General features: G+C 41.0%; 2 protein-coding genes across 4 annotated transcripts in view; one reads left to right on the top strand and one right to left on the bottom strand.

The window, feature by feature from the left end:
• Arl13b (ADP ribosylation factor like GTPase 13B) overlaps window positions 1-16,501 on the bottom strand; it is a 53,909-nt gene extending 37,408 nt beyond the window's left edge. For 2 of the 3 annotated variants that reach the window (XM_052158694.1, XM_052158693.1), the window contains exons 1-2: window positions 16,170-16,501; window positions 3,269-3,339 (exon numbers count right to left, since the gene is read on the bottom strand). In XM_052158694.1, the coding sequence (XP_052014654.1) occupies window positions 3,269-3,339; window positions 16,170-16,228 (130 nt within the window). In that variant the 5' untranslated portion in view covers window positions 16,229-16,501. The remainder of the gene's footprint in view (window positions 1-3,268; window positions 3,340-16,169) is intronic. The other variant, XM_052158695.1, reaches the window with a different exon arrangement.
• A 6,383-nt stretch (window positions 16,502-22,884) lies between these two features.
• Pros1 (protein S) overlaps window positions 22,885-23,768 on the top strand; it is a 69,661-nt gene continuing 68,777 nt past the window's right edge. Inside the window, exon 1 of the mRNA XM_052158484.1 lies at window positions 22,885-23,132. Within this exon, the coding sequence (XP_052014444.1) occupies window positions 23,057-23,132 (76 nt within the window). The 5' untranslated portion in view covers window positions 22,885-23,056. The remainder of the gene's footprint in view (window positions 23,133-23,768) is intronic.

Raw genomic sequence — 23,768 nt, 5'->3', positions numbered from 1 at the left:
ACAGAACTACATAAATCAGGCATGGTGGTGTGTAACTGTCTCTTAGCATTTTGGAGGCATAGGCAGGAGAATTAATAAAGGCTCTAGCAATGATGATAACGATGATGATGAAGATGATGATGATGGTGGTGGTGGAGCAAATCATGGCCAGAAAAAAAAACTGTTGTCGTTGAGTCTGAATTGAAAGACACCCCAGGAAATTACCAGTGGAAGCATAGTCACTATGCTGGAGCACGGACAAAGGGGACTAAAATTAGAGTAAATGCTACTGTGATGAAATAACTTTACTAGGGACCAGGGTGCAAAGATAAATTAAGTTATGGTTGCCATCCTCAAAGAATGCAGTGAAAAATACAGAAGTCACGGGGCTGGAGAGATGGCTCAGTGGTTAAACACTGGCTGCTCTTCCAAAGGGGCAGGGTTTGATTCCTACCATGCACCCAGCAGCTCACAGCTGTCACTGACTTTGACTTCAGTTCTAGGAAACCCAATGTCTTATTCTGGCCTCTGTGGGCAACAGGCATTTAGGGAAAGAAAGCACCCATACAAATAATAAAGTAATTGTTAAGAATTATAGACAGATCAAATCTTAATAGAAACGACATGGAATATGTATGTTCTGTGAAAAGACTGAGGAGCTACGAGGGAATTTAGACAGAAAATGAAGGGAAGAATAAAATGGTCAAGAGTGGCTTCAGAGAATAAGGAGAGTAAAGACAAAATCTTAGACGTGACACAGAAGGCGGGGGGGGGGGGGGAGAGCACTGTTGTAAGCAGAGAACTGTGTAAACATATAACGTGGTAGAAACCATCCTAGAAACCAGTTAGCATTCATACACGCTTGGGCTGAGGCCACAGCTCAGGGGTGGAGCACTTGCAGGCCATATGCACAGCACTTTGAAGGTGGAGGGGGAGAAGGAAAATGGGATGGAGGTGGGGGAGGAGAAGGGGGTAGAGAGGAAGAAAACAAGAAGGGGGACGAAGCAGAGAGGAAATATTCCAAACATCAAAGGAGGGTGAAGCAGGAGGATCACGAGCTTCAGGCCAGCCCTATGTCAAAGAGAAAAACAACAAAACAAAACATTTTAATGTTATAGGGCAAGTGGAGCCTGGACCCTAATCTGAGCTTTCAAGACTTTGAAAGTTTTTACTCTTGAAATCAGACTTTCGGGACTACAGAGCTAAGGCATGGAATACCCTGAGCCTAACTCACGTTCAAGACTGTGCTTCAAGACGACACAAATGTTCAAATACAGTTTCTCCCGTCGAATCCTTTTCTAATAATTCCTTGTCATTCCATATACCAATGTCACCATCTATCATTACACCCTATCTTCTATGCCTTGCCAAGAGGTGGAACTATGTCTAAGCACTTACCCATAGTGCTTGGCACACAGTCCATTCTACCCATCCCTGTAATCACTGACTTGTGACCTTTTACAGAGAAGTTAATCGACACAGAGATACAAGGCCCTCAATCTTTAGATTTACAGTAGGGTTTATGTTAAGACACAGTAAGTCTGAGATAAAACACAAACATTTACTAGGTGTTTCTTACATGTTAAGTCATATGTAAGATACGAGCCAATTATTAATCAGATTTCTCTTCTGATCTATAGAGCTCTTAGCCTATTATATATATCATATACATATGCGTATACATATATGTATATGTATATAATATGTGACTCTAATATAGTGAAGATATATTAATAACATACAAAGCAAGAGATAAAACACAGAAAAATAAAACTTTCTACCCAAAATAGCACAGTTTCCTACTAGGAAATGGTACTGGATAGAAATTCTTAGGAATTTATTTTTAGATTAGGCACATGAATGTTTACAAGAGATACTGATTCACAACCTCAGTGGCAGCTACTAGCCATGAGAGGCGCATCTAGACTAATTAGTGGTGTCTGTTAAATATTTAACAACTTATCTGGAAGTAGAAGAGAACTCTAACATGTAGTATATGCCCATTTCCATAGTGTAAAATCTCCCACCATGACTGATTTCAAACTAACTCTAGCTACTAGTAAGGTCCCCAGGAAGAGAACTGGGAAGAGACAGATGACGCTGGTTCTTGCTAGTATATCTGATTCACTATATAGAAGCATCAGTGGGGTCCAGAACATCACTGCTTCTTGGCAATGCATGTGAACTGAAGTGATGCGTCAGCTTCTGATTCATGTCCTCCCCTTCTCTTTACCACTTCCTTCCAGTTCAAATCAAGTTGCACAGAGCTACCTGAGGCTAAGTAGAAGAAAGAGCAGTACAAATGACAAACTGAGTAGGTAAAAGAGTTGAATCCCTAGCATCGGAGTGCCATCCTGGGGCTGAATCCCTAACATCATGAAGTGCCATCCCACACCTACATAACTTTTACATGGGCAGAGGGAAATAAACTTCCATCTTGTTGAGCACTATGACTTCAGATCTGTTTCTGAAGGCCTATTTCCAATGAACACAACCATTTTGATGGTCAGGAAGATGAACAGCCCAGTGAAAATAAAAGCAACATTCATGACAGGGAAGAGACTTTTAGAAAACACTATTATGACATAATAGCTGAAAGACAATGGGTCTGGATTTGAGCAATAGCAATATAGAGGAGGTACATGTATTTTTCAAAAAGTCGCCAAATTTAAAAAAAAAAATGGAAAAAGGTGGGATGAGCAGAACCACACATCAGTGGAGAAGTAGGTACCAAGGAAGGGATGTTTTCAGAAGCTGTCTGTCTACTCTTCCCAAGAAGCGTGGTTTAAACCACTGGGACACCAAAATGAGAGAAACTGCCCTGGGGATCAGCAGCCTGGAGAAGCAGACACATGAAAGGAAACACATCTAAGTACTAAGTACAAGAGGAGTGGCCCCTGACAGAGAATGTAAATTTGCCTTCTCATCAGGATGATCACAGCTGGGAACAGTGTTTATGGAAGAGGAGCCGACAGGGCAAAAATGAGTCTTTCATGGTTCAAGTGTGTAATCCTAGCAACTGAAATGCTAAGGCAGAGGATTGCTGGTTCAAGGCTAGCTTGAGTTACTCCAGGTCTCCTTCTGATCAACAACATCAAAGAAACTACAGAGATTTTAATTTGGATTGTGGGAGTAGGGGGATACCAGGAAGCCAGAGTCTATCCATAGCATATGTATATTAACAACACCAAGGAACATACTATCTGTATCTAATTAACATGCAATAAAACAATTTAACATAAATAACTTAGAAAATTTAGACTTCAGAAAGCAAGTATTTTCTACTTACCTCCTTGGATTCCCTTTGCTGTGGCTGTTTTACCAGCATTATCAAGTCCGACCATCACAAGTGTCACCTTTCTTAAAATAAAAATTTAATATCATTTTCTTTGTTCATTTAGGGTGCAGGGCTTTATCCATTCTAGCAGCATTTAATGAGTATATACTATATACCAGACAACTCTTAACAGACCCTTTAACACAGTTCTTCATGTTATGATGACCCCCAACTATAAAATTATTTTCATTGCTCCTTCATAACTGCAATGATGGTACTTATGTAAATCATAATGTAAAACTCTGATATTCAGGATATCTGATTTTCGATCCCGTGAAAGTGTCATTTGACCCCCTTAAAGGGGCTGCAACCCACAGGTTGAGAACTGCCATTCTATTGGCTAGGAGCTATGATGATAAATAAACGAATGTTTCAAATGCAGAGTTTATGAAGATACAGTACCTCTTGTGTCCTCTAAGCATATGTTATAAAATATATGTCTAGGTAATACGGAAGACGAAACATAGGAAAGAATAAAAAGGGAGAGGCCGGTCAGTATGAAGGGCCAGCTCTCTGGTTAGTGAGCCAGGAATTACTGCAATCTGTCTGTCTTACAAAACACATGAGGAATTCTTGTCTCTGTATTGGGATACGCAGGGCTATGCCAAATAAAAATCTTAATTACAACATAATAACATGCTTACTTCCTGAACTATTAATATATTTAGTTTTCTCATGTTACAAAGTATAAAACATTTGTTCTCCAGAGTGAAAAGAACAACAAACATCTAGTTCAGCTTTGCAAGTGAAGAAATAAAGGCCGGGGGGGGGGGGCAATGGTGCCTGTAAAATTAAATAATTGATCAAAGATTACACAATGAATCAATCAGATAGGCAGCCACAACCAGCACCTAACACAACAACCAATACTAACTTCTAATAACTTCATAAACCTGGCAAAGATATATCCTTGTCCTACTAACCTGGAGATTCAGGTCCCTAGTAAAGCTCTTCCCTGGCCAAAGTGATCTCTGCACAATGTCATGTATGGAACAGCCTATCACCATTGTGGATCCAGGAGTGAAACTGATTTAAGAACACAGAGAGAAAGAACTACAGCATAGCATGGCTGCCATGCTAAGACCACAGGCTAGAATATAAAGTGAGTAGAATGGAGGATTTCAGAGCTCTGGAGGGCACAGAAACGGAGGCGAACCATTACTAACGCTGCTGGCAATGTTACTTTTGACTTTTAACTCTTTATGAATACATGGTGAATACATAACGTATCCTACATGCTCCAGACATCCTCCACTGGCCTTAGAGGGCATTCCATGCTAGATAAGCCTCAGGGTACGTTAGATGATCCTAAATCTATTTTTCCTAAGACATAGGGGAGGAATGGGCACCTCCTGTGTAATGCAGCAAGAAGGCAGTGATTGATATAGTGTGGGACTTGTACCAATTCCTCATGCACGGTCTGTGATAGGCTGTGCTGTGAACAGTGCAAATATAACCTCCCATCTGTACTCCACAGTTGTGACACACCCTGTCCCCAGCTATATATAATCAGACTCTTTGGCTCCATTTCTGAGTCTATTGGGAGGCCCCAATAAAAAGCTTCTGGCCAATAGTGTTTTCTTTGATAAAAAGCATAGCAGGCTAAAGCTCATAACAGGTAGACAAGTCAGCAGGGTGGGCACAGGATGATGGAAGCTGACAGGAGGTAGAGACAAAGATGAGAACTGTGGGTCCAAGTTTCTACAAGAGTTCAAGGACTCTGCCCATCCCTAACAGTTGAAGTTACCAATGCTCAAAAGCTGTAACACCAACCACTGTAAAGGCCAGACATCTAAGCACTATGGGGCCACTTCAGGGCCACAGGCAGAAGGGGAGTCCTAGGACATGGTTTGAGGCCTTTAGTTAGCAAGCACTCGCAGCTACTACTGCCATCTGCTGCTCAAAGCTACAAATTACACTGCTGTTGAGGCACTGTTGCCCAGGGCAATACCCTCCAATCTCAGCACCTAGGGCTGTTAGTGACTCCTCTGGAGCCTGGAGTCCTAATCTCCTAGTTCTTAGCACTTTGAGCTGTAAGCCCAAATAAATGATGTCCCCCGGAATTCCATTCTAAAGATACTTAACCACATCTATAAAATATAGCGGTTTTTAATCAATGCAATGAGCATGTCGAGATGTCTATCTCACAGGCACGGCATCTCTAGATTCTGTCAAGCAGACAGTTATAACTGACCATCACACCTATGAATGGGGCTCATTAGGAGGCGGGAGAGAAAGCAAACCTAGGCACATACATGTGCTGGACACTCACTGAGCTACAATCACAAGCCTGTGAACATGACTCTTAACTTGTGACTCTATTCAAGACAACCAACCAAAAAGTCATCAAAAAAAAAAAAAAACATTTTGGAAAATATAATGATGATCCTGGCACAAAATAATCCTCTATGATTTTCTATTTTTACTTAAGAGTGTGCTTGTAATTTTTAAGATTGTGATTTAAGATAACTTGAAAAGAGGCTTCCCTGACTAAATATTTTAAATAACTGAAGGCATGGTGAGTAAAGAGTTAACATAAGATTAAAAAAAATCATAGCATGCATTAACTACAACATTTGATAATTTACAGAATGAGCTTAATGGTTAACGGCCATCTAAAACTCAAAGTCTGTGCAACTTTTTAAAATAATAAAGGTGCACACTACTTTGCACACTAAAGAGTGCTTTACTGGTGGCTCACAACCATCTGTAATGAGATGAGACGCCCACCCTCTTCTGGTGTATCTGAAAACAGCTACAGTGTACGCATATAAATAAAAGTAAATCTTTTTTTTAAAGTGCATGGTACTATAGTTTAAAAGAACATGGTAAATTATCACTGGGGACAGTTTGGCTGTGGTGTTCTATGACAAGAGAGAAATGAAAGATTATCTTTTAGCCTTGTGATCACACTGATCAAATGCACAGCTCTTCAAACAGGAGAAGACAGCATATAGTACTCTCGGGTCGATGGAGTCTAGAAAACCTGCCACAGGCAATAAGATCAATCATTTTGTCATTTGTTCAGACAAGTGCTCAATAAAAGCATTAGGCGTTATGGATACAGAACTGCCCAAACAAGATTTCTGCCTAAAATGCCTTTCCAGTGACAATGACTAAAGCATAAATATTAATATACTGGGGCACGATGAGAGCTTCAATGTTCATCTACTTCTTTTTTAATTCTCCAAATGCTAATGTCAATTGTCCCATTAATATATCCCAGGAAATGGAACTTAAATCATCATTTGAGCCTTTATAACTTAAGAGAAAATTTAAATAATAAAATCAAATGTTTAATGAGAGAGAGAAAAACAATGAGCCTGCTTTACAGAATGAGGAAGGGACCTCATCCAGCCCAGAGGTAAAGGAATGTCCTTAAACTATGGTCTGCCTGGGTGAGGCTGTCAAAGTGGAGAGTGGCAAGGAAGGGGGAGGAGGGGGAAGATAAAGATTACAGACAGGGAGCACTGCATGGAAAGACAACCTCCGCCTTCTGTAGTTAAAAACAAAAAACAAACAAACAAAACCCAGTATTAATGAATACATCTCAGAATAAAAAAATACAATAAAAATTTCAATATAAAAAAAGGGCCAGGCATAGTGGCACACACCCAAGCACACCACTGGGGAGGCAGAGGTGGGTGAATCTCTGTAAGTTCATGGCCAACCTCGTCTACACACTGAGTTCCAGGTCAGCCAGAACTTATAAATACACCCCCCCCCCAGCTCCTAAGATGGCTCGGGGATAAATGTTCTTGCTGCACAAGCCTGGTGACCTGAGTTCAATCCCTGAAACCCTCCTAAAGATGGAGAGAATTGATTCCACATCGGAGATGTCATCTGACCCATCCCTAATGCACATATACACTCTGTACCTACACCATGAGGGTTGTGTGTATGTGTGTGTGTGTGTGTGTGTGTGTGTGTGTGTGTGTGTACATGCACACGCATGCTCTGTATTATTGTAAGGTCTAGGTATGTTTATACTATTAATACACACACACAATAAGGTTCAAGTCACTCAGATAAATTGACATCAGTCTGCCATAGAGTCCTGCATTTAAGTCCTAATTCTGCAATTCCTACACTGTATGGCCTTGGCCACATTATTGCTCATAATCTCACCAGTAAAATACAGTGTGGACAATGACCACACCTGTGGATAAGGTGAAAATTGAATTAGAAAATGCATAGAGTGTGTGCATGACCATGGCACACAATAGATGCCCAGTATGAAGCTATTCTCAAGACAGGCCTGAGCACAGACCAGGGAAGTCCCAGCTGGCCCATATTCTTTAAGAGGGTTACATGGTTCCCAGTGCACACGTTGGCAGATGCTTGCTCTCAAGGCTCAAGTCTGAGACTGAGAGATCTTGACTAGATATTTGAGTCACATTAGTGACAGCAACCCAAGAAACAACCCAGGATATGCACAAGAGACAGGCCAGAAAACAAGGAAGATGAGAACACTTTAAACTTGGAATGATGAGGGGCAGGAAGAAGAGATGAGAAAGGCTTCTAGAGGGGGTAAAAGGAACAGGATCAAATGCTGCAAAGTTCTATAACTCTGTCAGTGGGTCACCAGGATTACACACACCTGTAATCACAGCCTTAAGGGAACTGAGGCAGGAGATTTGTACAGAGACCAGCCTAGGGTACTTGTGAGAAATTATCTCAATAAGGAAAGGAGGGAGGGAGGTATCTTCATCCTCACTACCTAGCATTAAGTACCTCAGAACTGAAATTCCTCCTTTCTTCTCATCCTTAACTAAGACTTTGAATTAAATACCATGCCCCAAAGTTCAAAGGTGTTTCTCTCTATCATTTATCTTTATGTTGTGCCTTGATCAAGGGAAGTACAAGAGACTCAGGCTAATAAGAAGTTAGCCCGAGGAGGTTCTCAAGGGAATTTTTATCACACAGTATTATCAAAACAAGAACTGACACTGCTGTATTACAGAGTAACGGGAGCCACATTTATCCTAATTACCTACCCACTTTTGTAAGTGCATACCAAGTTAGGTGTCCAGGGACAAAGGCCCCTTTCATAAAGACAGCCTGGATTTTTCTCCATTCTTTACCCAGCACACTCACACCTTAGCACCTGCATCTGTGGCTAGGTTTTAATCCCTGGTCTTGGAAGGCAGAAAAAGGTAGCTCTCTGAGTTTTTAGCCAGTCATACAGCAAGGTCCAGTCCAGCCAATGCTATATAGTGAGGCGGTGTCTCAACCCATACCCTTTCTTCTAGATGGCAAAAAACAAAAACAAAACAACAACAAACATATGTTTATTTTTTAAAAAAAAAATCTAACCAGGGCATTTTCTGGTTAAAAATACAGAATCAAGTTAAGATTGGTAACTTCTTCCCAATATTCCCAAGCACAATGGCTATGACACCTTCTGCCCAACATGGTCACCCAAGCAGTCCTTCAGTCTCCTCAACTACACCTTGTCCTCATCAACTGGGCAGCCCAGTGACGATAGTGGCAGGCTGTTGTCATTAATTCACAACTCTACTTTCTGATCCCCTCCCCATACTGAAGAAGCACTAAGTGACTCTAATGCACAAGATTTCAAGTTAAGAAAGCACTATATTAAACTTAATTCATATAAGCCTTTTCATCAATAAATTGTATATTCCATGGCCAACTGACTGAAAATTAATGAAAAAAGTTTACATGTTCATGGATGAAAGGTAATGAACATAAATATTTTAAAACAAAAGCAATTCTTCAGATTTAGGAAACAAAAGGAAGCAACTGAGACACCAAAAGTCTGCTTATATATTTGCTCAAGTATTTGCCTCAAGGTGAAGACTTCTGTAGTAAGAGTGCTCATATGTGATATTACTCAGTTGGTGTATGGCTAATATACTCCAAAACTGAGTACATGAAGACATCTTGTTTCAGGGTTCTTTTTTTATCTAACATATGTGAAAAATAATACTGGGGAAGGGCTGGAGAGATAGTTCAGCACTTACCGAGCACATACTATTCTAGAGGGGCCAGGCTTGATTCAAAACCTCAAATGCCTCAAAACCACTGATAACCTAAGCTCAAGATATGGATATGATTAAGATATATTGTGTATTATGAAACTGTGAAAGAATAAATAAATATGTCAACTTAAGATACTATTTAAACTGAACTATTTACATAAAAGTTATTTCTAATGTTAAAAATATTATACGCATCAAAGCTATAATAGTTTACTCAAAAAACTTGAAGGACAAAATGTGAAACTCAAAAACTACATTCCTGAAAATATTTTAAACTTCATGAAGCAAGTTCTAAAATTTGAACATAAATACAAATATGTGTCTCTAGTACTTTTTTAAAATCCAAAATCTGACTATTTTTATTAAGCATAAACAAGAAGCAGACTGATAAAAAGAAAGTCGGATGTTCCAGTTTAGCAGGCAGCATACCAGCTAATAATCCTTGCTAATCTGTATGTAAAGCTTACCTAGGAAATGAAGGGCTCAGCGACTTCTATAAATGGTCTAGATTCATTTACATTCATTTGGAGCAAAAAAAAAGGGGGGGGGGGCTGTAGGGACCTATCCCCTCCTTGGAAACCATGACAGCATACAGAGTACGTCCCAGTCATCTGTCCTGGACCCTGGTGTACAATCTGTGTGCTGCCTGACTGGGTTAGTTGGCAGCAGTTTACTCAAACATTTGAAATACAGCTTTGGAAAACAAGGATGCTAAAATCAAGATGGGAGAGAAATTATTTTAAAATAGGAAGGACCTGTGGGAGAAGTGAAGGGAGATGAACAGGATAAGCAGGACACTTAAGCACAAGGAACCTATGTCTTTCAGATAAAAAATCTATGTCTTTGAGATCAAACTTCTGTGTGACACTGATACCAAAGACGGATATCTAAAAATCTTGAGCAACTGACCCAGGTCCATGTATTTTCTGATTTAAAATAACAATTGTTTGTTGTTTTCTATGACTTTTGTTGTCAAGATGATTTTGTTAAATTACTGTTACTTTTCTGATTTTAACTGGGCCCTTCTTGATATTAAACTCATAAAAGTCATAAGGTACATACATTTATTCATATACTAATAAAATGGCAAGCCTTTCTTCTAAACTCCCGTCTCTTTCCTGACCTGACAAGCAGGAGTTTGAGGTTGGAAGGGGTAGAGATTCCATATTTTTCTCTCACTTTTAGTTACTCACAGGGTAACTAAAATAGGCCCCAAATAGTCAGTGGCTTGAAGCAAAAGCAGCTTCTAAGTACTTATTACTGAAAGGCAATATATCATGGTAGGCGCCCACACAGAGTAAAAGCACTTACATCTAAGCTAGAACAGGAGAAAGAAGGGCTTGGGTTCCACAATGCCCTTTGAAGTCACATCCCTGGTGATCTAACCCCTTCCACTAGGTTTCATTTCTAAAGTTCAACTTCCTCCTGAGGCCACCATGTTGGGGATGAAGCCTTTAGCATGTAGACCAATGTGGGGCATTCAGCCAAACCACAGAACATGATTAACTGTGCGCAAAAATTACAAAAATGTTCTAAAATGGAGTTCTAACTTTTCTATTGTGTCCTACTAGTACAATGAAGATATCACCCTCCTCTGTCATGCCTAGGTTTGAACCATAGAACCATGTCATGTGTTTATTCAGAATATCCATGATATATATGTTCCCATTCATTAGTTATCTGGTAACCATGTGAGGTAGCTGCTTTATTTCAAGTCTTTCTCATCTTATTTAATAGAAACCCCAAAGTGAAAGGGCATCCACACCTGTCTTATTATTACAGTACATTGCCATAACCAGCCAATTTTATTATTAGTTATAATTGTTAAGGTCTTTCTATGCCAAATCTAGAAGTTAAACATTACCAATGGTGTGTGTTCCTGTATGTCTGTATGTATATAGTATTGTATATGTATAGTTTATCCAGGGTTTTGGTATAACTCCATTTCAGACATCACTAGGGGTCTCTGTCCCTTACTAATACATGAGAAATATTCTATTAAACAGAGAGTCTTCCAGGACCCACTGGCATAGAAGAACAAATGATAGCTTAGTATTCACTTCTGATTTGGGTAAGAAGAAGACAAGATAAATTCATGAACATGAAATACAGGTAAATCAACAGGAACTTGTGACTAGGAAACAAGACAAGGCACAGGCTTAATCATGGATGTGTTGATACTGAGAATTCTGCAGAGGTCCCTCTGGACCAGGAATATGGTCAGCTTGTAGCTGAAAGCCTAAAAAGTCTCTGATTGAACATATAGTGAGGGCATGTCACAGAAAAGAGAAGAAAACCTCAGGGAAACTTTAGAAGACAACCAAAGGAAAGCAAAGGTGATAAAGTAAGGTAGAAGAGCAGGCAATAGGAAAAGAAGAAAATTCTGAAAAATTTAAAAGCTTTAAAAGATGATTAGAATCCATTTCAGGCAAAAGTAAAAAAGAATCCATCAAATTTAGTAATCAGGATGTAACTGATAAGAACCCTTAAAGAAGTCTGTTGTACAATGAATTATGGAATCCATGAGAGAAGGATGTAGGGATGGTATGAACTATGAACTAAGAATCCAAGGGTAAAGGGAAAAGAAATGATACGAGTGGCTGTAGAGAAAACTGTCCTTCCAAGGATGTCTTCAGCCTAGCCTCTGTGTACACATGGTACTTTACATGAAGGTAATTTTGGACTCAATGATGGGGAGCACTGCTGTACAAGTAGATCTGATGAACTCACAGGGTTCATATAAGAACATTATAGCATAGTGTTGTAATTGGATATGCTACAAGCTTTGAAGGAGGAAGAACGGGACCATGAACCAGGTAGTCTCTTGAGGTTGAAAAGGACAATAGAATGTGGATTCTTCCATTAGAGCTTCCAGAAGGTATACAACCCAGCAGACTGTTCTTTTAACTTCTGTTCTTAGAACCTAATGGTAATAAAGTTGTGTTGTTTCAAGCTACTCCACTTACAGATGTGCTATAGCAACCACAGGAAGCTAATAAGCTGAGTTTGTTTGGCTAGGCAAGAAAAGCCTGAAAACTTATTCTTTAGAAAAGGATGAAAAAGAAACTCAAAAGACTAAAAAGACAAACAGCTTCTGATTTTCACAGCAAAGGTGATACAAGTTTATCCCACAAACCCCCTCTGTGGTATAGAGAAAGTCTACTGATCTAAGAGAGTAAGAACTGTATAATGTAGAACAACTAAAGGAAGGAGATGGACAGCAGAGCACAGGCTTAAGAATTAACCTTGGAAAGAAATAGAAAGCTCTTTTTCAAGAAAATAGGGGTATGGAAGGCAAAGCTATATCCTGGAAAACATATGCTATCAACACAAGAGGATACGTTAATACAGAGTGTGTACCAATCGGGGTCCTTTGCTGAGTGACAGCTTAGCGCCATTGTGATGGTAATTCTTCATTGTCAACCTGACTGAACTTGGCATCACCTAGGAGACACACCACTGAGTGTATCTGTGAGGGTACCCCCAAGCAGATTTAACAGTCCTGAATATGAATGGAACTAGGCATTCTAAATAAGAGGGGAGAAGACAAAGGCAGCTGAACCCCAGCATTACCTGTTCACAGCTTCCTGACCCCTCAGATGTGGGAGCCCTGGTTGCACACTCGGTCCACCACTGACTCTGATTCCCTTCCTCCCTGGAATGGTGTTCTCTCGTAACTCTTGGGCCCAGATAAATCCCTCTAGTAATAACTTCCTTCTGCTGGGTTTGCCAACAGCAACGAGAAAAATAACCTCAGCAGCTATGCCTCAAATACTTGCACAGATTTTCTCTCTTAAGATGCTGTGACAAATACATCATCAATGACCTGAACATGGGAAAGTGCTCAGACTTTTAGGATTCCAATTCCAATCTAGCAAACTTAAACACTACCCTGAAAAATGTGGAAGACAACACCTTAACCAAGTGGTCAAGGTTAACCTTCCCAGCAAGAAAACACACTGGCACTGCCTACTACCTCTTGATAGGATGTGCTGTGATTATGTGCACTGTAGAGCCACCCGCTTAGGATGAACGATATACTGTCTCTGCAGTATTTGTCCCCAAGATGCACTGCCTTACTCAAATTACAAGGAACTAAAAAGGAAATTGAGGGGTATTCTGCAAGCAACCACAACCTCAACCTCAAAAGCCCTAAGCAATGTTATCCAAAGAAACCTCAAAGATGTCAACTCCTATAGTCTGAGGAAGGTGAAAGAAAAAGCAAATTGTAGTGTGTGACCCTAGGCTGAATTGTAAACACACACACACACACACACACACACACACACACATACACACACACACCAAATGAAAGAGAAGAAGACTATATGTGGAAATCAGGCACACTTGCACTACTGTACACAGTTAACAGCATTACACTGATGCTGTTTAAAACATGGTTGTTCTGAATTTCAAGGACATTAAAATGAAAACTCTAGCACTGTAGTATATGGCTTCTGTTGGAGCAAGTCTGTGGGTTTGGCACTATAGTCAACTGAACATTGATTTATGCAGCTTGACAGCCTACTTTCAGGTTCTGACTCATATGGTAAGTATTCTTTGAAAACTGGCTGGGTTCCTGGGCTTCATTACTAATCCAGAAGGGTGCCTTAACACTGGGTCTCAGTCTCCTGCCTGGTACATATCAGGCAAATCTAATACACTCCGTGGACTGTGGGTTATCATTAAACAAATGAAAAACTGGGCTTGATGAGAGAACTTCCAGGGAAGAGTATAGTATCTATTATTCTGCATATTCTGAACATTAATAATCATTACACTTTCCTCTCACATTTGCAAATATATTTTAGAATTATATAAAACAAATCTCAACATCAAGTAACACATCTAAAACTTAGAAAAAACTAAAAAGAAAACATAAGCATAATAGAAGCAATTTCTCATGAACTATTGTGTCATAAAAGCGTTTGAATTTTTATAACCAGTTTACTTGCCTCTCCTTTATTCCAAAAAAAAAAAAAGTAAATAGAACTCATGCTAATTAGGCAACGATACTGAAGTTAGTTATACTCCAAGTTCCTTTGAAACAGCTGTAGAGATTGATCATGCTACTCACAGTTAAGAGCTATATTAAGATACAATCTAAAGTAGCATGAGATAACAGAAGGATAATGCAAGTCTTACGCTGGTTTAAATTATCTAACAACAGAGAGAGAGAGAGAGAGAGAGACAGAGAGACAGAGAGAGACAGAGAGACAGAGGGAGAGAGAGAATGAGAGTGTGTGTGTGTGTGTATGTGTGTGTTGCTTAACTCAGTAACGCCAGCGCTATCATTTTAACATCCAGTGCTCTTTCAAGAGTACTACAAAACTTCCTAAGGTCCATACATTTTTTTCACTTACAGCTCAATTTAGGTAGCACAGATCCAAGTGCTGCTTATTAAGACAATCCGTCCGACTTGTAAGGTTGAATCTTAATGTTTTGCTAGTAAAATCCAGTGACCTGTTGTACTTAAAATTCAATACCTCTACCCCTCTCTAAACGGTTTGTTCTTTAAACAAAGCTCAAAGACTACGCTGTTATTACTGTGAAAAGTGAATACTACAAATGAATTTAAAACATCTGATCATGTTCCAATCCTCTCCTACCAAATCATTCTTTAAAAGCAGAGAAAAGTATGAGCGGGAAAATCTTAGGGTTTTCAAGTCTGAGTAGAAGCTATAATATTAGCTAAAATACTGAAGCCCATCACTCAGTGCACACCGTGTGGAACACACCTTTGTTTCTTACTGGTGATTCCCTGGCCCTCACTTCAAACATTCAAAGCCAGAGTCAATCAATGACGGGGGAGGGAGGATTCCAAGTTTTGCTTAAAGCACATTTCTTTTCCAAATATAGGTATGTATTTTCCTATAAATGTGTGAAGTGTTGCTTTTCAGATGCATTCCTGAAAGAACTTCTCATCTTTATGACATATCTCTGTGAAGTTTGGGGTTTTTAAAAAAACATTTTGCTAGATTTTGTCTATGGGCCAGAAGTAGGAAAGGTCAATTATTAAAGAGAAACACACTCTATAGTTTGGACTTCTGGGTTTCAGAAGCATCAATTTCCCTGAATCCATCCTAGCACAGTGTCTGGTATATGTTTCTTGACAGTATTTATTGAATAAACCACCAAGTAATATGCACTGAGCGTTTACACATGTACTGATGCAAAAACGCATGCACACATGAAGCAAGAGACCTTTCAATTAGAAGGTGATACTAAAGTGCACATGAAAACTGCAGCTAAATTACAGCTAAGAAAACACTACCTTTCACACACTCTAATTGAATCCAACACTTCTTAGGCACAGATATTATCTTCATTTAATAAATAAGGAAGATGGGCCAAATGTGGTTGAATCATATAATTAGTAAGGAATAGAGCCAAAAAGCCAAACAAAATAGAGTGCGGTTGTGTTCTCAGATGTGTACGAGAGAGATGAGATGGAGAAAGCTACAACTGGGATGTGTGTTTATTAGGAAAAACTGTACTTCACACCGCTCTTAAAAAACTTCTCCACCACAAAAGGCTTTGAAGAAAACTACAATGGATAATTATCTCCCTCCTTCTCCTGTCCACACAGACAAGCTCACACTCGCATCTTTCTAAGAAATGTCAAGCAGCTCAAAATACATGTATAAGCCTTAGATCAAAACTTAGTCAAGCAGACATGAGAGGGGCTAGAAGTCTTGAACACTCGCTCCAGGGATAGTCCCATCGGGAAGGACGGTATCCCCCAGACCTGGCCGACTCCTCCCACGCCTAGGGAAGAGGCGACGCCCGTCCTGGCCCAGGGGCGCGGTCGTCCCCATCCCTCAGGGCAGCGGGCCTGCGCCCTAGCCTACCTGACAGGCTCCCGCCACCTCTTGAACCAGTTGCAGCAGTTGGCCATCAGACTGAACATCCCAGGTCTTTCCTCCCGCCACCTCCCATCCGAGCCTCGGGAGGGGATGAGCCCCGAGCTCCCCGGCCCAGCTCAGGGGCCCCACGTCCTCAGGCTCCCCTAGGGTGGACCGGACAGAGGGCAGGCCAGGAGGGCGGTGACCGGGACGGATCGCTGGGTCCGGCCCCTAACCGCGTCCGCCCGCCGCCCCGGGACAGCCCGAACACAGGTTCAGGAACACCGGAGCGGCGTTAGTGGGACTCCAGAGAAAACCCCCGCGTCGACGTGCTGACGTTCCCGAAGCTCGGAAGACCCGCCCTCGGAACCGCCTACCACACGCTTCTCCAATCAGAGCCTGAAGACCTACGTCCGGGGCTTCTGAGCGGCTGAAGACTCCATGCTCCCCGCCCCCTGTCAAAGGGTGGAAAGAGGAAGTGGGCGTGGTCTGGAAGAAAAAGGCGGAGTTCGCGGAAGATGGCTCTGGTAACCAGGCAACCAGAGCGTCTGTAGATAAATCCCGGGGTTCCTGGAGAGATCTCACACAAGCCCCGTCTATACTCAATCAAAATGCATTGCCTGCCAACCTTTCTGTGTTTTATTCATCTCCAGTACCGTAGATGAAATCTAAAGACCTCTGACGGTCGGCGTGTTTTGTTTTGTTCTGTTTTGTTGTGCAGTAGGGATGGTGATCCTCTGGGGCTCAGGCCAACTTAGGCTGAAGAACTCCCGAACAATACACCGAGACAATTATAAACTAAAGACAAACAAGGAAAACTCGTTTGCTAAGTTGTCTCAACAGTTCAAATGAGAATGCTATTTTAATCTCATAGCTATTACGTAAAAAATGCGAATGGCAATTACATTTCTTGTAAGGTGTTACAAAACGAATGTGCAAACAGAAAAGGACCAAGATGAAAACATCGTACACTTGCCGCTCAAAGATATAACAGATGGTTGTGATCCACCATGTGGTTGCTGGGGATTGAACTCAGGACCTCTGGAAGAGCAGTCAGTGCTCTTAACCACTGAGCCATCTCTCCAGCATTCAGAGATATAAAATAGTGTTTTTTAATGTATGTTTTTTCTGGGACTTTCAGCTATGTAAAATCATGGTAAAAATCATTTGATTTTTGAAAAAATTGTGAATGTTTTGCAATGCTTTATTTTTAATGAAGTATTTTTTGATTACTTTATAATACATTTATTGAGGAAAAATGGCAACTACCTTCCAAAAAATTCATGCAATAACATTTAAAGCCACTTTATCCATTCAATTTTTGACTAAAAGGTAGACAGATGATAGATAGATAGGTAGATAGATATAGATACATGAAAAAGACTTCAAATAAGAGAGGAATTAAAGAAAGCACTTGAAAATTACAGTATTTAAGGGAAAATGACAGTCTAGGATTAAGATAGATTGGAGTTTTAAAGTAGTTCTTTTCCAATTCGTGAGCTTGCTGACTGAGTCTCTGAAGCCCTTCTGTAAAATGGGAATAAAAAAAAAAAATTACCCTTTCACAAGATTACTGAGATGGTGAGAGAGGTAAAGCGCAAGGCAATTTCTGATAAGCAATGGCAGGTTTTCTTTTCTTTTCTTTCTTTCTTTCTTTTTTTTTTGTTTTTTGTTTTTTTGCTTTTTTTTTTTTTTTTTTTTTTTTTTGGATTTGTTTTTTTGAGACAGGGTTTCTCTATATAGCCCTGGCTGTCCTGGTACTCACTCTGTAGACAAGGCTGGCCTCGAACTCAGAAATCTGCCTGCCTCTGCCTCCCAGAGTGCTGGGATTACAGGCGTGCACTACCACCGCCTGGCCTATGCAATGGCAGGTTTTAAAGTTACTGTCTCTTGCCTCACAAGCCTTGGTGTGACACTGTAGCCACCTCTGTCCTTATCCATGGAGTGGGATGGGAAGGCAGGAATGGATAAAAAGAAGGTCTCCCTTAACTATCAGTCAGTTTTACACAGCCACTGCTCACTTAGTGATCGCACCCGTGCTCTGTAACTTGTGGGTGAACAACTTTACAAAGTGCTGCTGTGGATGTCCATTCCTGCATCCAGTCTACGATTGAGTTTCTATCCCATCAAACCATGCCAAAAGAATTTAGATGAACTTATGTCTTCCTAATTCTTCTCTCTTCTCGATCTCTCTCTGTCTCTGTCTACCTCTCCTTCCCTCCTCCCCACTTTTTATGGCTTTCTTTAAGAACCGATAAAGGACGCACAGGAGCCATGCATTGATTTTCTTTCCTGCTCCTTGACATGGTGGTCCAATAAGTTCAATAAGATGCTAGGCTGTGTGTGCTTGGCTTGCTTGTTGCTCCTATAACTGGTGTTGGGCATCAGGATATGGCCCTTGAATCTTTTCCGTACTCTGGTGTGGATACCTCTGGTTTGCCGCCAGTCAAGCCTAATTTGGACATATCCATCTAAACAGTGGTGGGTTAACTTTTTTACCTCTTTTTGACAGCCTTGGGGTTCACCAGAAGCCAGAGAGGAGCCCCAATGCCACACAAGATGGCAGGTAGTGTGGAGGAAGAAGCAACTCTTTTACAGCTCTTAACACATGTCATGTAGTTAATGCTTCTAAAACCATTTCCTTTCCTGTCCTGTCCTGTCCTGTCCTGTCCTGTCCTGTCCTGTCCTTTCCTGTGATTTCATGGTCATATTCTATTCCATTTTCTCTCCTTGACAGTCTTCGTATGTTTACTAAGAGCTGACCCTAACCTTCTGTTTTCATTTTTTTTTTTAAAAAAGCATACTCTCTTAGAAAACTTAATTGTCCCTTCTCTGCCTGAAGACACTTGCCATGTGCGTGGTCCCTTAGCATTTCAGGAACCATATCGGATACCACTTGTTTCATAAATGTATTCAACACTAGCTCTAGTTCATACTTATCAAACATGATTCTGAGTTTTCCAGTGCCTTAAGTTGTTTGATGGACAGGGAAATACTAATCATTTGTAGTTCCCTTCTCTTTATAGACATACAAAAACAGCTGGGCATACCTTTTATAGACTCAAACACACCAAGTAACTACTTGCATGTGAACAGAATGTCAAGATTGAATGAAAGCACGCAGCAGCCCCAGCAATGGGTGATGTTCTTCCTTTCTTTGCAAGTAGGTGTAAGTGTCTGTGACCATGCCAACACATGTTGGACCTCTACCTGGAACGTGATGTAGACTCAGATTTCCTGTAACTGAGAAATAAATCACTAAAGTTTGGTACCTATTTTACCAAAATAAATGAGCAAAATAGTCTTGCTGCTCTCATCCTAAATAAGATTCAAATCCTGAGTGTTAAAATGTTAACACTCAGGAGACAGAAGCAGACTGATGATCTCTGTGAATCTGAGGTCAGCCTTGTCTACAAAGAGTTCCAGAGAGATCCTATCAATAAAGAAAAAGGATAGAAAAAAGAAGGAAAGAAAGAAAACAGGTATGGTGACGGGGATAGAGCTCAATGGTAAAATATTTTCTCTCTCTCTCTCTCTCTCTCTCTCTCTCTCTCTGTGTGTGTGTGTGTGTGTGTCAAAGATTTCAGTTTTTAGCATTGCAAATAAACTAGCAAGCAAAAATATCACCAAAAAGCAATAGTCACTTTGTGATCGCCTATGATACTACCAGAAATATTCCCAGGCTTGAATGTTCATTTGACTCTCTATGGACCGCACAGTGTTCTAGGCACTGGAAATATACCAGTAAATCAAATCAAACATTAAAATATCCTGCCCTTATAAATTTTATTTTTCAGAAAGAATAGTACAAAGAAATCATGGTTAATGAATATGTTAGTAACTTTATTAGTAAAAGCTAGTACAAGGAAATGTGTAACTTGATATGGCAACAGGATTAGATAATGAGTTGAAATTTGGACAAGTTTTGTTTGCATATATAGAAGTGTACCCAAATCACATTTTAGCTGCTTAATATTTGTCAAAGTGTTAATACTTAGCTGAAACCAGATATCAATATTGATCAAAACTGGAGTGAAACTAGAAGTTTATCCCAATAGTTTATCTAGAGATGTACTCTCCAATTCCCTTATTGAGCATTTCAGATAGCATTCTACGTTTGACATTACAGAGATACAGGCAGTTGTTCCTCATTTACTTTGACACTACTGTGTAATTCTGAAACTAAGAAGGTCATCCCCTGCAAGCAAAGAAATTGGAAAATGTTTCTTTTTCTTTTTCCATTTGCAGAAAATGCCTCTGTTTCTTTAACATTCCCATTCCACACTCCCTGTGTTGTTGTCTGTATTGGAGACAGTACGGTGAAGCATGCTGTTGATTTTTAATTTAGAAACTTTTCCCTCTGTGAGAAATCTCAAAGTTGACAACATCCTTAAAAATTGTCCTCACACAATGAAGAGATTCCAAAATGGAGCTGTTCATTGAAGACCTGTGACACATATGCATTTACACACTGAAGATTAAATATAGTGCTTAAAGCTTTTTTGTTTAATAATCCAAAAAGTTTGAAGGGATTAGATGTATCCTCAACTGAAGAGAATTTATTTTTTAATTTTATTTATTTTATATCCCAACTGGCTTTCCCTCCCCATCTCCCCCCTGTCTCCCCACCCACCCTGCACTATCCACTCCTCCATTTCTCTTCAGAAAAGGGCTAGTCTCAATGGGAAGTGACATAGCAAGTTTCAGTAGCTTTTCATACTCCATCAATTTAAAGCAAGAGTTTCCTAGATGGGAAATAAAATTGTGTCAGTCAGCTCTCTGCCCTAATTGGAAAAAGAAAAATCCCTGAGGATAAATGTCCATGAAACAAATGTACACATGCCTTTAGTTGTTGCTATAATGTAGCCCTTGGCTTGTGATGGCACAATACATTGTGGTAATATTTGTACTAGAAGAAAGATCCTGTAATGGCTGCCTGGCTTACAGTTACTGGTTACTTGGCTACTAAGAAGAGAGACAGAGAGAGACAGGCAGGCACACATACACACAGACACACACAAACACACACACACACACACACACACACAGAGAGAGAGAGAGAGAGAGAGAGAGAGAGAGAGAGAGAGAGAGAGAGAGACCCTCAGTGACCTTCTATCAGGTCCCAAGTCCTGGTGTTTTTTTACCTCTAATATGACCATGGGCCAGTGGCAAAGCCCTCACACAGGAACCTTTGAGAAACAGCTAAGACTGGAGCTTCAGGATCTGGGAAGATGGCTCAGTGTTTGAGCTCTTGTTCTTTCAGAGCACCTGGGTTTGGTTCCCTGTACTCACAAAGTGGCTTAAAACATCTGTAAACCCAGTCCCAGGGGACCTCAGCTGGCTTCAGGTGGTACATCTACATCCACACAGGCAAAGCTCATGTATATTAAAATAAATAAATATTTTAAAAATAATTCAAAAGAAGATCCAAGCTACAACAGAAGTTGGTACTCATAGATTTCTCCCTCTTTTTTTTAATTAGTAATCTTTCTATCATATTAGAAACAGCAAGCACCAGAGACAACTTTTGTTGCCTGAGAAACACTAAGGAACATTTCTCTGCATTGTCTCTTCCTTCCTTACCATCTGTCTCCCCACATTCAGCCCTTGGCTGTAAGCCTCAAACTCCTTTTTCTCAACTTAAGTTGTCTCAGTCATCTGCCTCCTCCTCGAATCTCATAATTTTGTAAAATTCTCCTGTTTATGTATGCAATTAAATATTATTTTCTCCTCTTAGTCTAGCATGCATTGATTAAGCAAAGCCCAGAGCGTAGAAGGGTATGGTACAAGTTTTCCTTTCTCCTACTCAGTGAAGGAAAATCCCCCAAAACATTTTATCAGAAAAAAAAAAAATACTGACTCCCATCTTAGTCATCTAGCATTCAGCTGGATCACCAAATCATTTTTTTAAAAAAAGAAAGAAAAGAAAAATGATCCCTAAAATACAATTCCGCCTAGTAAGTTTCAGTCACCCACATTAAAAAATATATATCAATGTTTTAGTTGGGCAAAAAAGGATCAATACTATATATGCGTTGAGTGCTACGAGTTAACATAGACTTGTTTCATATAGCATCTAGAGTCTCAAATCAACACTATGAAAACTTGTTATCTCTGTTACAGATGATATGACCAGGGCTTAAAAGTGTAAGCTCTTTTCTTAAAGCTATACAACAGCGTTAAGAGCGAGTACTGCCTTTTCAGCCCAGATAGTTTAGTTTCCAGTAGCAGGGAAAGCCTGATTTACACGTGTATGCCTGACAAATAAACCGGAAAGGGCAACATCAAAACAAGCTGTTCCGAGGAAATACACAGCGAGTGATCAAACCGTTCAATTTTCTTTCCTCCCATTACTTCGCATTTTGAGCACGGTTCTTCCTAAAGTCCAAGTTGGCTTCGGTTTAAGTTGCCATCCTGACATCCTCTTGGCTGGCAAGTCTCTGGACTTGGAGAGAAGGGGCAAGGGAGGGAGGATAGAAGAGAAATGGGGAAAGGGGAGATGAGAAGGTAGGAGTAGGGGAGGGGAAAGAGAAAGAGAACTTTGAAAACTTCACTTTCTAAAGTAAACTCAGGGCTGGGGACAGTGACAAAGGACCTCAGATAAGCTTCCCTCGCTCGGCCTCCGACCTCCTTCCCCGCAGCCCTCCCCACTCCCCCCGCCCCCCAGCTGCGACGAGCTTCCAGGAAATGTCCGAGTCACCGCTTCCCCTCCTGGGCTGGGGGCTGGGAGCGGGCGGTCCCCTCCGCCGCTGGCTGCTCCGCCCGCCCGCGCACGGGCTGGGCCGCGGCAGAGCTGGGAGAGCAGAGCCCCGGCTCGCAGCTCCGGTCGGCCGAGCCGAGCGCAGGCACGGTCCCCGCGGCGCCAGCCCTGACCCCCGGCCGCCCGCTCAGCTATGAGGGTCCTGAGCGCGCGCTTTCGGGTGCTACTGGCCTGCCTCGCCCTGGTGCTCCCTGTCTCAGAGACAAACTGTAAGTAATCCCTGTCTTCAGGCTTCTATGGTCCCTAAGGTCCCTACATGCCCTGGCTGGTAGGATTGTCTCCTGGGCTGCTTGTTGCTTCCTAAGTTTCCTGTAAGTCCCCCCCACCCCACACCCCCGCCCCAGCGCCTCAAAGAGTGGAGGTGCCTGAGTCTGGCTGACTGAGGAAAGGTCGGAGGAGATCAAAGCTTGCCTTCCTTTGAGGGTCATTGTCCACAGAACTGATGCAAGAAACTGGGTGACATTGTCACAGGAATTGGATGAGCATAGTTATAAACATTGGTATTACCTTGATGCCCTCCGGTCCCTGCCTGCACCCTCTCTTACAGTTAACCTTCCTTTTGCAATTTCTGGACTTTGTACTTGATTGGCTTGTCTCACATTGACAAACTGAGGATTACTGAGATTTTACTTATCATTTGCTAACCTTGGCGTAAGACGTTGCTGTTGGATATTATCTTGTATCGAGGATCGTTTTGTACTGAAGATTTTGACTGCTACTGATCTGCGGTGGTGGCACGAATTCTTTGCACCTTATTGTTGTGTTTCTTGATTTTTTTTTCCCTCTTCCATTCCCAGGTTCTAGGGAGCATATCGAGTTTTCTCTTAGGAATATATAAAGATTAA

Source organism: Apodemus sylvaticus, chromosome 15 (assembly GCF_947179515.1).
Source record: "Apodemus sylvaticus chromosome 15, mApoSyl1.1, whole genome shotgun sequence".
NCBI classification, from domain to species: domain Eukaryota; kingdom Metazoa; phylum Chordata; class Mammalia; order Rodentia; family Muridae; genus Apodemus; species Apodemus sylvaticus.
This window is presented reverse-complemented; position numbering and strand designations above follow the sequence as displayed.